General features: G+C 43.9%; 1 protein-coding gene across 1 annotated transcript; it reads left to right on the plus strand.

The window, feature by feature from the left end:
* Positions 1-387: 387 nt before the first annotated feature.
* irf2b (interferon regulatory factor 2b) lies at positions 388-14,780 on the plus strand. The gene is made up of 9 exons (XM_079352614.1): positions 388-649; positions 2,931-3,023; positions 3,128-3,227; positions 4,233-4,409; positions 4,545-4,591; positions 6,527-6,641; positions 7,364-7,516; positions 11,490-11,527; positions 12,368-14,780. Exons 2-9 carry the CDS (start codon positions 2,937-2,939, stop codon positions 12,635-12,637), a joined length of 987 nt encoding a protein of 328 aa, XP_079208740.1. The 5' UTR covers positions 388-649; positions 2,931-2,936; the 3' UTR covers positions 12,638-14,780.
* The last annotated feature ends 473 nt before the right edge of the window (positions 14,781-15,253 follow it).

Raw genomic sequence — 15,253 nt, forward strand, 5'->3', positions numbered from 1 at the left:
GTCTGCCAGTGTTTTTCTCTCCTATAGATGGATTATTCCTGTTAATTTTCTTTGTTTACTTTCATTGACTCACTTTGATTATCACAACAGTTAATGCATGCAAGATTTAACGGGGCAATGACCGTGAGTCCTCTGAAATGGGGGCCCCTTCAGGAAGTTTCCCACTGGCATTGTAAACTTTTTCAGCCACTGCTTAGAACTGGTTTGTGAGTCCTCAGTGGTTTCCGGCATGCCTGTTGACAAACGGCGCTTCTGCTTCTAAATTGTAAATTCTAAAAATACTTTTACTGTGAAATGAGTTTATGTATTTAGTGGTACTCAGAAATAATAGGAGTGAGTCCTCTTCGTGTCGTTTTTTTCCTTCTTCTGGGAGCGCGCACGCTGCCAAGTGACTTCCGCGACGCAGCTCGCTCGAGGTCGATCCAAAGCGGGAGCACGAGAGCAGGAGGGGGATTTCCAGCGCGAGCCCCCACTTCCCTGAGCCAGCCCTTGTTTTGCTTTCGGTCTGGACACAGAAACAGAAATAAACGACGGCCTCACTTTCCATTTCTTCCCGCTTTTAAAAACCTCAAAGACATCAATTTGTCAAACTTGAGCTGCGCGCGTGACAGCGGTGACGGCGAAGCTTCAGGCCATCAACACTGAACAGGTAACATTTTTATTTCCGCATTTAAACACTGTTGACTCGCGCTGACACCACACAGGACGACATGCCGAGCCCGAGCTCTCCGTGTAAGTGAAAGTAGTGCTGCAGTTTTTACTCGAGCTTTGGCGTTTATTTTCACTTTTGACTCGGTTGTTTACACACACACACACACACACACACACACACACACACACACACACACACACACACACGAATCTCTCGGTTGAGTCAAACTTTTACACCAAACAAATCTCTCCCCAGCATATGGCTCAGTCTAATCTTTGCAAACTCAGCCTGTGGATCTGTTATTGACATGATGCCTCCTGACTGTGTGAGGAGACAGAGCTGCCTGCTGAACTAGTTTAATGTTGCATTCAATTCCTCCTGCATGTGTTAGTAAATCAAAGTTCCTCAAGCAGAGGGATTGAGCTGCACTGCAGAAAACGTGTCCTGTTTTGCAACTCAGTAGGCCTAAACTGTGAGTGCATTTCAAAGCATGCAGAGTAGGACACAAGATGTTACACTTGACTTTGTGTGCTTTGTTGTTCAAATGGAAATTATTCAAACATTCATTTCACTGTATCCATCTTCCTGCTTGTGTTATGAATACAGTCTGACTAATGGTGCTTCAGTAAAAGTCCCTCATTGAGCAATCAGAGGAAACACACAGTGCCTCACAGAGCCCGACCCATGTGGAGTGTGTGGGGCCGATACAGATACAGACTGATGTAACATGATCCTTCGAACACGTGTGGAAAAGTTGTATAAAGATGAAAAGGTGTTTGTGTAATGTAAACTGATCATGTTTATGTGTCACTGAACGTCTCCATTTAGACTTGATGCGTGTTATCAACGGTAAGGCGTGTAGCTGACGTGATTGACAGGTGGGCGTGATGTTACGGTCCATCAGGAGAATTAAAAGCCGCCCCCAGCTCGCTGCAGGATCAGATCAGGTCACTCAGGCTTCGTCCGTTAATATTTACAGTCTGTGGTTGTAATCCGTGTAGCGCCCTCTGCTGGTGAAAGAGATCAGAAATCTGGTGCTATCAGCACATATGTGCCCTAACGAAGCATCACAGAGAGTCACCATGTGCTGGTGTCGGACGATATTATCGGCTTGCTGATTGATCAGTCGATCGGTCTCTGATAACAACTTTTTAAAACCCATTTAATTCATTCGGGTTTCTTTAAGAGCTCCTTGATGTGTAAACAGCACTTCCTGATTTTCTCACAGAAAAACAAAGAATGGACATGAAGTGTGAAAAGATGTTTGAGAAAGTTTGAACTCTTACGTATAATGACTCGACTTTTCAGTATAAAAAGATGACATTAAACAAACACATCTGATGTTTGACCCACGACCGTTTGGTCTCCTCGTTTGACAGGAAGTGGATAGAGTAGGAAACCAGGGAGAGAGAGAGAGAGAGAGGAAAGGAGCCCCAGGCCGGACTTGAGGACTCGAGCCTCCTACATGGGGCGCTCCCTTCACTTCTTTGTTTTAATTCAAATGAAAAAGTGTGTCATTATTTCTCTCCTTCGCTCGCCCTCTGTTCGCCACCTTTGGTGCGTTTTCGACGGCTGATACAGACGGAATGAGACAGCTTTACGACACTTCGGCTTTACAACGTGAATCAAAACTGTAAACTTGGTGAACACTTTTATCTTTACGAGCCGAGGACAGAGTGGACTCTGCCGCCTCCTCATTAGAAGTGGAGCACAAACATATCGCGCATGTTTCCTGAAGGATTCCATAAAAAACTCAAAACCAAAAAAAACATATTTTATTGTTTCTGTTTTTTATGTAATCGTCGACTTTTTCTTTTAACGTAGATTTTTACGTGGTAGGACTGTGGAAAGAGTCCGAGTCTGGGGATAGAGAGGGCGAGGGTGGGGATTGATGATGCAGGTATGAAGCAGCAGGTCGAACTCGAACCCGGGCCACCTGCTTCCAGGACTACATCCTGCTCTCGCACACTAACCACTACACCAGTGGCGCCGTGCAACTGTTGACCTCTAAACGCCAAAACAAACACGATCACTTGAAAGTTTGCTTTCTCTTCCCGTTTCCTTTTTTCGTTTAGTTTGGATCCTGAATCCCCGACGTGGTTCTGTTTCAGTTTGAAGTTTCAGCTACGTGGTTCAAAATGCAGGAAGAGAAACAAACCTGACATCGAGTCTTTCAGGACACCCTGTTGTCTTTGATCGTCCAAGTCGACTGTTTAGTTGTACCACAGACATTCAGCACGCGTCCCGTCTCAAACATCATGTTCTGCGTGTGTCACAGGATAAGATGCCAGTGGAAAGGATGAGGATGCGACCGTGGTTGGAGGAACAGATCGAATCCTGTCAAATACCAGGGCTGAAATGGGTGAATAAAGTAAGTGTTTGGTGATTCCTATATACATACACACACACATACAGATACTTTTTTAATAGTTTATAAGCTGACAAAATGTTTCTGTACTCTCTTTGTGTCTTTAGGAAAAGAGAATCTTTCAGATCCCTTGGATGCACGCCGCTCGTCACGGCTGGGACCTGCAGAAAGACGCCCCGCTCTTCATGAAATGGGCCATACACACTGGTAGAGCCTCACTCTCTGTTATTCTCCACTTCGCCCTAAATGTGTTTCTCCTCTGTTGTCCACACACGGGAGCGTGCTGACACGCTCTGTTTTCAAGAAAATGTTTTGAACATCAGCTCCATCATGTCTTGGTGTCGTCCCCATGTAGAAAAACAAGAAGAAGTTAAATTGGATATAGTCGGTGGATGCAATAACTTTACTTGAAGTTGTACACAGTGTGAAAAATGGAAATGATCCAAGCAAGCAAAGACCGAGTGCATATGATATTTATCAGAGATATTAATACTCAACAGAAATCATGCCGTGTCCCTTTACCGAGTAGGCAGTGCAATATTCACTCAAGGGAAGGAAGAAGCGTATTGTTCACGGCCATTGTGTAAATAATCTACACATGGTCTGAAACATGTTTGATATTTTTTCATAGTTTCACATTTTTCAGCTCTGCTCAGAACAGGCTGTTTCTGTGTCTGTAGCTTTAAATATGTAAATGAGTTGTGTTTGACCACGCCCCCTCTCTAGAGAGGCTCGGGACTTTCTCGCTCCATGTCCTATTGTTTACTATCAGAGGGCAAAACAAACACCTAGCTGTGTGAGTGTCACCCACCTGGGGGAGGGGCTACTGCCCTTTGTGATGTCATAAAGGGAACATCTCCAAACGGCCTGTTTGAGCACACATTTAGTGAAAAGTGGGCAGAAGACAGTGGACAAATTTTTCTCATCATTGGGGGATTTCAGACAGACTGGATATGTTAATTTTTATTTTATTTTATTGACGTGTACTGACTATGTGACCTTTACCAATGTTTGTTTCTTGTGTCTCATACAGTTGAGACTGATGTTTTCCCATTGTTGCAGGTTTTGTGATATTGTCTAATCTCTAGCAGAATAGTGTTCACACGTTAGCTGAATAATGATTTATGAAAATCACATCAAGAAATGGAAAACTTGTGACACCGGCTAACCAAAGTCCCTCTTCTGTAACTTTCGCCTGTTGTTATGGTGTAGGTAAATTCCAGCTAGGTGTTGATCGCCCGGATCCAAAGACATGGAAGGCCAATTTCCGCTGTGCCATGAACAGCCTGCCAGACATCGAGGAGGTGAAGGACAAAAGCATCAAAAAGGGAACCAACGCCTTCAGAGTCTATAAGATGCTCTCGTCGTCCGAAAGAAACATGAAGAAAGGTGAGTGCTGCTGCTCGTCAGCTCGCTGTTGTTACGGACTGATCCATTTATAATAATTATAATATAATGACGTATAAAACCAAAGACTCTCCAGTCAAAGTGTGGCCTGTAAGATGCGTGTTTCTGTTCATGCAGGAAAGAAGAAGGCAGACAAGGAGGGGAAAGCCAAAGGAAATAAAGAGGTATGAACAACATTGAAAAGCTCTTTTACACGTTCAGGAGACAGTTTGTCTTGTTTCAGACACTTCACATAAAACTCTCACATAAAAGTGTTTTATGAAAAAATGCAATCAACATCACTTTCCTCTCTTCATAAATGGCGGTACTGCTGCAAAATGAAGATCCCTGTTCAGGATTTAAGGACATGCAGTGAATTGTCCTCCTTACTCGTTTGGTATAATATGACGCATCTAATGATTCACTTCACAGAAGAGAGTACTCCTGGAAGTCTATCTCGGTACTGACCGGGCAAATCGCCAAATTATCCAACATGAGCAACACACTCTGGCTTGTTTGCAGCCACACAACAGAGATAGTTGCCAGATGGCAGGCCCAGTTACCAAGCCTCCCTCAACTATTTGATTTAGTCTCTGAGTGTTAAGCACCAGTCAGTCCAGCAGCTTGTCAACTTGTTGGAGTTGTTTACTCGGCTGCTTTGTTTCTACATGTCCAAAAAAAAACAAAAAAAGAAGCCTTACTTTTGACCTTTTTAAGAAATCCTAAAGACTGCACAGCCTTAGTTGGTCTGTGAATCTGATCATGTTAACATACCTGCACTCATACAATATTTATAGTACACAAAAAGAGAAACTTTTGAAATCTTTTTAGAAGTAATTCAAAGGTAGCATTAAAGGAGAAATATGTAACTCTGACACCTAGTGTTTAAAATAGGTACTGTAGTCTAAATTCAAAACATTGAAGGGAGTTGTCTCCCCCCCTTCTCTTTAGAGTTGATGCACATAGTAAGTTGCTATAGTACAGACAGGGAAACTTCAGTGTTTAGCCTAATCTCCTTACTGGGCTCTAACCTCTCTCCATTATTCAAAAGCACCCCGACACTAGTTTGAGCATGTTTCTGGTCTATGAAGTCATAAGAGAAGTGCAGGTCCTTATTAAGGTCAGAAAAGGCTGAATCACTTCTATCTGAACCTGTTGGCTTGTCTGCTCCCATCCCTGCGACGCCTGCTGGTTTGACCTGATAACTGCTGTCATATCTGACAAACCGAGGGGCGTCTTAAAACTGCCTACCTTCTCTGGTCCAAACAAATCCAGACCTTTCAGGACCAGAATCTAAAGTTAGAAGGAGGACACACTGGCTGCTGGGTTGTTGCCAGAGAAGCCAGAACTTCAACATGTTTCCTTAATGTCAGATCAGAGAGGAAGGTCACTTCATCATTTCAGTCAGTAGATATCTGACAGATTTACTCCTTCAACACAATAAATGCACCTTGTAGCTTTCTTGCCTTGAAATGCTGCTGGCAGTGCCTGTCCAGCTCAGGATTTACAAAGTCCCGACTGATCCTTTATTTATTTTAGGGGGCTCATTCATCCACATTCTTATTTCTTGTTAAATATTTGTTTTCTAGGCTTGAAATAAAAACTGATTTGTCACTAATAAATCACTCATTTTTCTCTGCATTGATGTGACCATGTATAACCATATTACACACGGCGGGCACACGTTAGTGCGAGTGTGCAGGTCGGACCAATCAACCAGCGTCTTTTAACATTTGAAGATTTACTAAACGCTTCTGACCACAATAATCCACCAAACATGAGTCCCCACGATTTAAACCCAGTGAGATAGGTTACGTCCATAATGATTATCAATACTGTCAGTTAATTCACTGACCTGCTGATGACACGAGCGTCACTCAGCAGTGATGTCACAGTGGCGCTACGTGCCTGCCAACCCGGATGTTCAGACTGAGCTCGGACTGCAAAAGACCCGTCCTGTATCCGGCCCATGTTCAGATTGGGAAAGGATGTGATTCCATGTGACTCGTGTTGTTCACATCATCAAAGATCAGCTCACTGCAAACATGACTTCATTGATCTAATATTGATGATTAAATGATTGTCTTTCTCTTTCCCCTCCCTGGCTGTCTCACCATCAGACAGCTTCTCCTTCTCCACACAGGACTCCGTCTGACGCGGGAGTTATTGACTACTCCAAACAGGAGACGATAAAGCAGGAAGTCTTGGAGGCGACAATAGTAGACAGTGCTGCAGGTATATTCTTCAGCTCGGTGTTTGAAAAGAACTGTCTCAACATGACGTCAGACCGACGTATCCTAAGGTTTCAGACTGGAGGCTGCTGCTCATCAGCTCAGGATGGTTACACTTGTTTCAGTCACGTTAACAGAGTAGCATGGAGCTGTTTTCACTGTTGTATGTAGAACAGCTGCTGACGATCATAGTGACTGAGATGTGTGACCTTAAATGTGACCTTCAGAGTTATCCGTTCAAGGTTTTATCAGGAGAGTTATTATCAGCGCAGGACAAAAATAAACCTACCTGTTCATCTGGATAAACACTTTTAAGGTGTTTATAATTATTTAAGGTTAAAGTCCTCTTCTCTTCTCAGTGCATGATGGGAAACAAAGGGGGAGGGGCTACCACACAAGCTGTCTGTTACTTGTTTGTTTTTCAATAAGGCTTCATATCATCTTCATGGTTAACGTTTGTGCAGAAAGCTCGGTGGTGCACAGTGAGAAAAGTGATTTGGTGATAAACTGTTGTAGTGTCTCTGATTGTCACCAGCTGAGCGTCGTCGGCTGACTGAAGACTTTTTGTGTTGCTTAAAAAAAGAAACAAATTTGAAGATTTTTTTAATGTAGCTGACAAAATTCGGAGCTGATTGAAGTCTTAGCAGAAAGTGTTAAACATCTGTTTGTTTTATGAGAATTTGCTTGTTCAGCCTGTCTTAACTCCTCCTCTCCGTCCATTCACAGTCATTCACAGTTCAGTCGACAACCACGTGATCACGAGCGAGCAGCTGCCGTTCGTCTGCCAGACGATTGAAGTGACGACCGAGAACGAAGAGCAGACGGTTAGCTCCTCCCACTCGTATCCACTTCAGATCTCTCCTGTGTCATCATGCTGCGGTGAGAACACACATACACACACACACACACACACACACACACACACACACGCACACACACACACAAACCACATTCTGTAACAATAAGGAGCAGAAATAGGTTTGTTACGTGGGCCTGCGGTTCTACAAGCAGCAGCTGTCAAAGAGAAAACCACAGTTAGAAAAGATAAACTTTCAGTCAAAGTGACACTGAAGTAAAGGATCAGCTCTGCAGGGCGCCGTTAATCAGCTCTTCTGTTGTATGGGGTCTGATCAAATGGTGACCCCATGACCTTTTATTGTCTGGCATTACATCGTCACCTATAACATCATCCAATCAAAGTGTCCGCATGTCATCTATTGAAGTGTCACAATGTTTGTCCTTTAGCGGGCCAATCAACTGTTGACGTAGCACACAAAAAGTAACCCTGACTGTGTGTGCACGCGCGTCGGATGTTTTGATTTTAGATGAACTCATTGTCAAATAAAGTTCTCGTTCACGTAGTTTTTTTTTTAAAAGGTTTTCCAAAAAGAATCCCGTCCACACACGCTCAGCTCTCTGAAAACACAAAACGTCATGTTCGGCTGTCATGAGCATGCCAAGTCAAACGTGAAAAAATCGTCCGAGTGATGTTTGAAAAAGCAGTGCGAGAGCGACTGTGTCTGTATGTGTCAGCATGTAAAAAGGAACCCTTAGCATCGTTAGCACCAGCACTCATGGTGACGTCTGCTATCGCCTGACTCTCATGTGAAGAGTGTCGCACAGTGATTTCAAACCCTCGCACAGCGGGACATTACAAGCCCGGAGCTCCGTTTTCCCCGCCTGCACATGAACACCTTAAACAGAGTTTCAGGGGAAGGATTTCACCTCAAGGTGACCTAAAACGCTGTTTGCACACTGAAGCAGAAGAAAAGGTTTGTTTTACCGACGACATGTGGACGAGGCTTCATCCAAAAGCTCGCCGGTACGACTTTTTCAGTTTGAGTTCTAAAAAATGGTTCACGAGCAGAAGAGACAAAAAGAAGCCCGACACAGATAGATGATTGTAAGTACTCGATCCATGTATGCCTCCTGCGACAGGAGGCTTTATGTCTTCAAAGACATTAAAGAGACATTAAAATATGAAATAAACAAAACATCCACCTCGAGTACGAACCGATGTGTCTCCAGTGTTTCTCCTCGGTTGGAGTCGTAGCAGCCGAAGTGGAACAATGGTTTAGTTATGGGCAGTTTTTATTGGACAAAATAATCAACTAACAAACACCGTCACGTCATAACTCAGCATGTGGAGGATGGCGAAGGACGGGAGGAGTCCGAATTTAAGCGGAGAAAATGAATCATTGATTTCAAAACGATGGTCACACTTGATTCGGTAGTGCACATTCGTGTAATGTTTCTCTGGAGATAAGCTGGAGCCCCGTCCTTTCTTTGACTCTCTCTCTCCTCTCGTGAAGATGCACACCTGAGTACCTCAGGAACACTCACAGGAAATATCTTCTTACAGGGTTTCTAATTTTCCACTTTGCATCAAACTCAAATTGGTTTCGCTCAAATTCAACAAAGAAGTCCAGCAGGATAAAATAAAGATTTGTCTTTTGACACTAAAGTGGTCATCTTCCCCGAGACGTCCTTGCGTCCTTTCCTGCATATTTCTGCCTCACCTGTGTCTGATGATCACCTGGAGGTAAACTCTTCCTTATGTCACGGCACAAAGCTGCACTTGCTGGTCAAAGGTCTCTTAATGTGGTCAAAGAGAGATAAGGAGACGTGTGACTTTGATTGGATATCTCCTGCTAACATACGACCTTCTAACCACATAGATTTCATTGAGACAAACTCAACTCTGATTATGTCGTATAAAAAAGATGACACATCCTGACGGTTACACTTTCACTGCACGCCTTCTCCAGGAATGGATGGATGCAAACCTAGACTTGACTGGTTGGCAAAGACATCCAACGCAGAGCTGTTCTTCTAGTTAGAGAGAGAGAGAGAGAGAGCTCTGTAACAGGTCATTCAGGCAGAGTTGGCTCTACCAGTTTACAGTAGTCATCATGCCATCTTTGTTTTCTCTGTTGTTTTGGATCACATCCAAGACGAGGAGTTGAATCCTCTGTGTTTTATTTTTCCCTCCTTCTCCATGAATACATGAAATAATGTCCAGATGTTTGATCTGAGTGTCTGTGTGCAGATGTTTGATCTGAGTGTCTGTGTGCAGATGTTTGATCTGAGTGTCTGTGTACAGATGTTTGATCTGTGTGCAGATGTTTGATCTGTGTGCAGATGTTTGATCTGAGTTTCTGTGTGCAGATGTTTGATCTGTGTGCAGATGTTTGATCTGAGTGTCTGTGTACAGATGTTTGATCTGTGTGCAGATGTTTGATCTGAGTGTCTGTGTGCAGATGTTTGATCTGAGTGTCTGTGTGCAGATGTTTGATCCGAGTGTCTGTGTGCAGATGTTTGATCCGAGTGTCTGTGTGCAGATGTTTGATCTGTGTGCAGATGTTTGATCTGTGTGCAGATGTTTGATCCGAGTGTCTGTGTACAGATGTTTGATCTGTGTGCAGATGTTTGATCTGTGTGCAGATGTTTGATCCGAGTGTCTGTGTGCAGATGTTTGATCCGAGTGTCTGTGTGCAGATGTTTGATCTGAGTGTCTGTGTGCAGATGTTTGATCTGTGTACAGATGTTTGATCTGAGTGTCTGTGTGCAGATGTTTGATCTGTGTGCAGATGTTTGATCTGTGTGCAGATGTTTGATCTGTGTGCAGATGTTTGATCTAAGTGTCTGTGTGCAGATGTTTGATCTGTGTGCAGATGTTTGATCTGTGTGCAGATGTTTGATCTGTGTGCAGATGTTTGATCTGTGTACAGATGTTTGATCTGAGTGTCTGTGTGCAGATGTTTGATCTGTGTGCAGATGTTTGATCTGTGTGCAGATGTTTGATCTGTGTGCAGATGTTTGATCTAAGTGTCTGTGTGCAGATGTTTGATCTGTGTACAGATGTTTGATCTGTGTGCAGATGTTTGATCTGTGTGCAGATGTTTGATCTGAGTTTCTGTGTGCAGATGTTTGATCTGTGTGCAGATGTTTGATCTGTGTGCAGATGTTTGATCTGTGTGCAGATGTTTGATCGGTGTGCAGATGTTTGATCTGAGTGTCTGTGTGCAGATGTTTGATCTGAGTGTCTGTGTGCAGATGTTTGATCTGTGTGCAGATGTTTGATCTGAGTGTCTGTGTGCAGATGTTTGATCTGTGTGCAGATGTTTGATCTGTGTGCAGATGTTTGATCTGTGTGCAGATGTTTGATCTGAGTGTCTGTGTGCAGATGTTTGATCTGAGTGTCTGTGTGCAGATGTTTGATCTGTGTGCAGATGTTTGATCTGTGTGCAGATGTTTGATCTGAGTGTCTGTGTGCAGATGTTTGATCGGTGTGCAGATGTTTGATCTGTGTGCAGATGTTTGATCTGTGTGCAGATGTTTGATCTGAGTGTCTGTGTACAGATGTTTGATTTGTGTGCAGATGTTTGATCTGAGTGTCTGTGTACAGATGTTTGATTTGTGTGCAGATGTTTGATCTGAGTGTCTGTGTACAGATGTTTGATTTGTGTGCAGATGTTTGATCTGAGTGTCTGTGTACAGATGTTTGATCTGTGTGCAGATGTTTGATCTGAGTGTCTGTGTGCAGATGTTTGATCGGTGTGCAGATGTTTGATCTGAGTGTCTGTGTGCAGATGTTTGATCTGTGTGCAGATGTTTGATCTGAGTGTCTGTGTGCAGATGTTTGATCTGTGTGCAGATGTTTGATCTGTGTGCAGATGTTTGATCTGTTCACACGTTTAAAAGAATGCACTGCTGGATTTCATCCTTGTCCACATATTTGATGAACTCTTCCCAGAATTCTGATTGAAAAATGACAAAACATCCACTTCCTGCATCCTTCTAAATGCTGGCCCATGTTTATATCATTGCTTTGTGTTTGTGATTTCTGCAGGCAGCGACACGGACAGCGACACAGAAGACACCAAAGAGGTGAGCTGTGAGCGAGAGTGATGAACTAATGATTAACCGCTCTGATCTAAGAAGAACAGGTTCTTACCTGTTCCAACCTTACTGCTGAAACAGGGTGTATGTGTTGTGCGTGCGTGCGTGTGTGTGTGTGTGTGTGTGTGTGTTGTCCGTGTAATTGTGTGTGTGTGTGTGTGTGTGTTCCTTCCTGTAATGTTGCGAGACACTGAGAAAAGGGAGGGCCTTGTGTCAGGAACTGAGGCCGTCAAACATTAACAGTTTGATCCGAGCGTGGCCTTTGTTGTACATTGTACCCACATTGAACACACACACACACACACACACACACACATACACACACACACACACACAAACATTACCTCTTATCAGTGGTGAATGTAAAGTCTGTCTATTTTATGATCTTGCTCAAATCTATTCCTTAAGATATAGAAAAGCAGTTTTCAGCTGCTGTTGAATGCGACCTGAACATGACCACGTCCTGCACGTCAAAGTATGTGTGTGTTGACGACACTCCGTTCAAATATAAAGTTGAATTTGAGGATGTAATATCAATATCTCCAGAACAAGTTCACAGTGTCATATTGAAGGCAGGCTTGCTCATTTCCTCCAGATCCACTTTATTTTAGATTTTCTTTGATATGGTCTTTAGCTCTGCTCTGAATAAGAAACAAAGAAATCTGTCATCTGTAGCAGTTTGACCAATGAACAGCGTTATGTATCCCAGCATGCCAGATGGACACCGTCTGTTTCTAGCTGTGACTGTGTTTCTGCTTGTGCAGCAATCTGACTTTTGTTGTATTCTTTTTTCTTTTCTTTTTTTTTTATCCTCGCTGTCACTCAAAGGGAGTCAGAACCTTCTGGAGACGGGACTACAGCACATCAGTTCTCAGGGTTCCTTCGTATCCCCTCCCCAGCATGGCCAGCTTCGTCAGTGGAAACAAGCCAAACTTCAGGGTCACCAGCACTCGAGACCCGACGCCGCTCATCAGCTACCACACAGACGGCTGGGTGCCGGCCTACAACCAGGACTCTCACGAGTCCGAGACGAGCAGCCACACACACGAGATGCGTGCAAGTGTCATCATGAAGACCTCTGACATCACATCCTCCTGACCTCTGACCTCAGGCCATGTGTATCATCACTGTTTCCAGGGCATAGGAATGACAGAAATGGTTTGATTTCTCCATCAGGGCTGTGAGGAGCCCAAAGAGGCCGAGCTTCATGACCTTTGACCTGATCAGAGTCTGGGCCTGAATCCTCCCACCTTCCCTTTTTTTAATCGGAGACGCTCACTCTGTGTTGACTTAATTGGTGAGCATTCAAGTCCTTATTTATTGTTTCTGCATCTTTATGAATGAAAGGGTAAGTAAATCTAGCATGAATAAATAGATGATATACGCACCCCTCGTACTACATGTGGCCTTTTAGACCCCAGAAGAATCAAGCAGGAGTCACTGGTAGATCGTTGGTGCTAACACTTGAGCTCACTCTTTGCCAAAAGAAAATGTCGCGTTTCTTTCTAGAGAAAGAAAAACATTGTTTTCCATCTATTAAATGATTCAGCCCTCAAAGGGAGATTAAACTGACACTGCTCCCACTGCAGGTACAGTGTAACAGCACCTACGAGAATCATGAATCAAACAGTCTGTGAATGTCGCACATGGCTGCAGTCAGCGTGAGCCGTGCTGCCGGGCTCGTTTGCTCGTCCTTCCTCGTAGAGTTACCAGATTTCACCACGCAGTTTGAAGTACTACGCACACGACACGACAACCGAAATCCCGTGAGCTCAAGTGTTGCGCTCAAATCCTTCGATTTACCCCGAGAAGAAATCCTCTCTGACATCAGAGCATTAAACGTGAACTTTGATGAGAAGTTTGAGAGGACGATAATCGAGAAATCAAAGGTCGGCTATGAAAACAAAGATAGACAATTCTTAGAACGGCCTGATTGAGCCGGCAGTGGGAAGCGCTGTGTGTGTGTGTGTGTGTGTGTGTTTGTTGTGTATCTGTCTGTTTGTCTGGAGACCTCAGGATGAAGCGCCCGCCTACACACACAGAGACAAACAGACAGGGAGACTGACTGACTCATTCATGTCCTCTCTTCTGCCTCCTGGTGTTAAGAGTGTACATCACTCATGTAAGAAAGCCGCTTCAGCACCTTACCGACCACACGCTCGTGTGTGTGTGTGTGTGTGCGCGCATGTGTGTGTGTGTGTGAGAGAGGAAACGCCTTATTGAAGATATGTGCCTTTGATGAAGTGCAGGAGGATCAAACTATCTGTGCTTTACTCTGCTGGTGAGGCGCGGCCAGCTCTCTGTAGCAGAGGACAGTGTTGATGTGGGCAGCATGGAGGGCAGTCATTGGTTGAATCTGCACATTCAGTACTTTTCTGTGACCGTAAGAAAAGGGAACTGAGGACGGTGTGATCAGCAGGCGAGTCACTTTGTAGTTTTTAATGAGAAATACTATTGATCAATTATCTTTTTAGTAACATGCTTTATAAGTGAGCTCATGTCAGAGTCTTGTTATAGAGGCTGCAGCACGGGACCTTTCACCGGGGAGCATCACAACCAGTTAGTGATTGATTAACATCAATAAAATGTGTAAACATAAACTCATCCTCTTTATGATGTAGCAAAGATCTACATCCTGCTGCAGGGCCGAGTGTCAGGAAGAAGGAGCTCCTGAGCTGTGATCTTCCACGTGATGTGGGTGAAGAGTGTCGATACGTCCGAGCTCATTGAAACACGAGCCGTTGATTTAAACGTCTAAACACGACGGTGTGAATCCCTGCATGAGCGCAGACTCCAGGTTTGAATCCTTCATTATCAAACGTGTGACTACAACAGCTAATGTTGTTATGGCACCACTGGTGTATAAAACTGACCCTGTTCTTCTTTTGAACTCGTCATTGTGGTCGTGTGTTATGCTCTCTTCTGCGTGTGCGTACAGAACGAGGCCAACGCGAGCTCAAGCAAACCGCACTTATGGTTTCAAATGTAGAGGTTGTATGAAATTTTCCCTCGAAGTACCAGGATATGAAATTATTTCTTGGTATGTTTTGGGGAATTGGGGCCTTTATTTTACAAGACAGTGGACAGAGTCAGAAACCAGAGACAGAGAGAGAGAGAGGGGAATGACATTCGAGAAAGGAGCCACAGGTCGGATTCAAACCCCCCACCCCCCACTTGGAGGACCACGTCCTCTGAACATGTGCTGAAGTCATTTGTTGAAGTCCCTCTGAGAGTCTTTCTGTCCATGATGAAGTCTGTTCAAAGTGTCAGAAAGCTCAGCAGCTAGCAGGCTAAAGCACAGCGCTCACTCCTCGCCTGCCTGTAGCAGAGCTCCAGTGGGGACAGCTCGAAAGGTTCCTTTAGGAACCAAATGAAAAGAGGAACCGTCTCTGATTATGAACCAAAGCACTAGAGATATTTACACTGGATGCACATTACTATCATTTAAGATTTCCACTGAATCAAAGGGGGTTTGTGCCGATGTGCTTTTTTAATGTGCCTTTTTTTTTTTTGTTAAAAACTTTCAAACTGAAAGACTTCTTCTTCTTCTTCTTCTGAGTGGTTACCCTTCATGAAAGTTCTCAATAGGCCACAATATTTACAGCAATGTCGACAGCTTAAACAAAAATCCTGCCGTTTTTTAACCACGTGTTTGTCCTCGTGAGTCTTTTTATCCTCATTAATGTCACAGCGATCAAAACATCTCTGAGCACC

This window comes from Symphodus melops (assembly GCF_947650265.1).
Source record: "Symphodus melops genome assembly, chromosome: 9".
Taxonomy (NCBI): domain Eukaryota; kingdom Metazoa; phylum Chordata; class Actinopteri; order Labriformes; family Labridae; genus Symphodus; species Symphodus melops.

Coding starts and splice junctions, on each gene's coding strand:
- irf2b (XM_079352614.1), top strand. CDS start 2,937: ATGCCAGTGGAAAGGATGAGGATGCGACCGTGGTTGGAGGAACAGATC. Junction 3,024..3,127: donor GGCTGAAATGGGTGAATAAA/GTAAGTGTTTGG, acceptor TTGTGTCTTTAG/GAAAAGAGAATCTTTCAGAT. Junction 3,228..4,232: donor GAAATGGGCCATACACACTG/GTAGAGCCTCAC, acceptor GTTATGGTGTAG/GTAAATTCCAGCTAGGTGTT.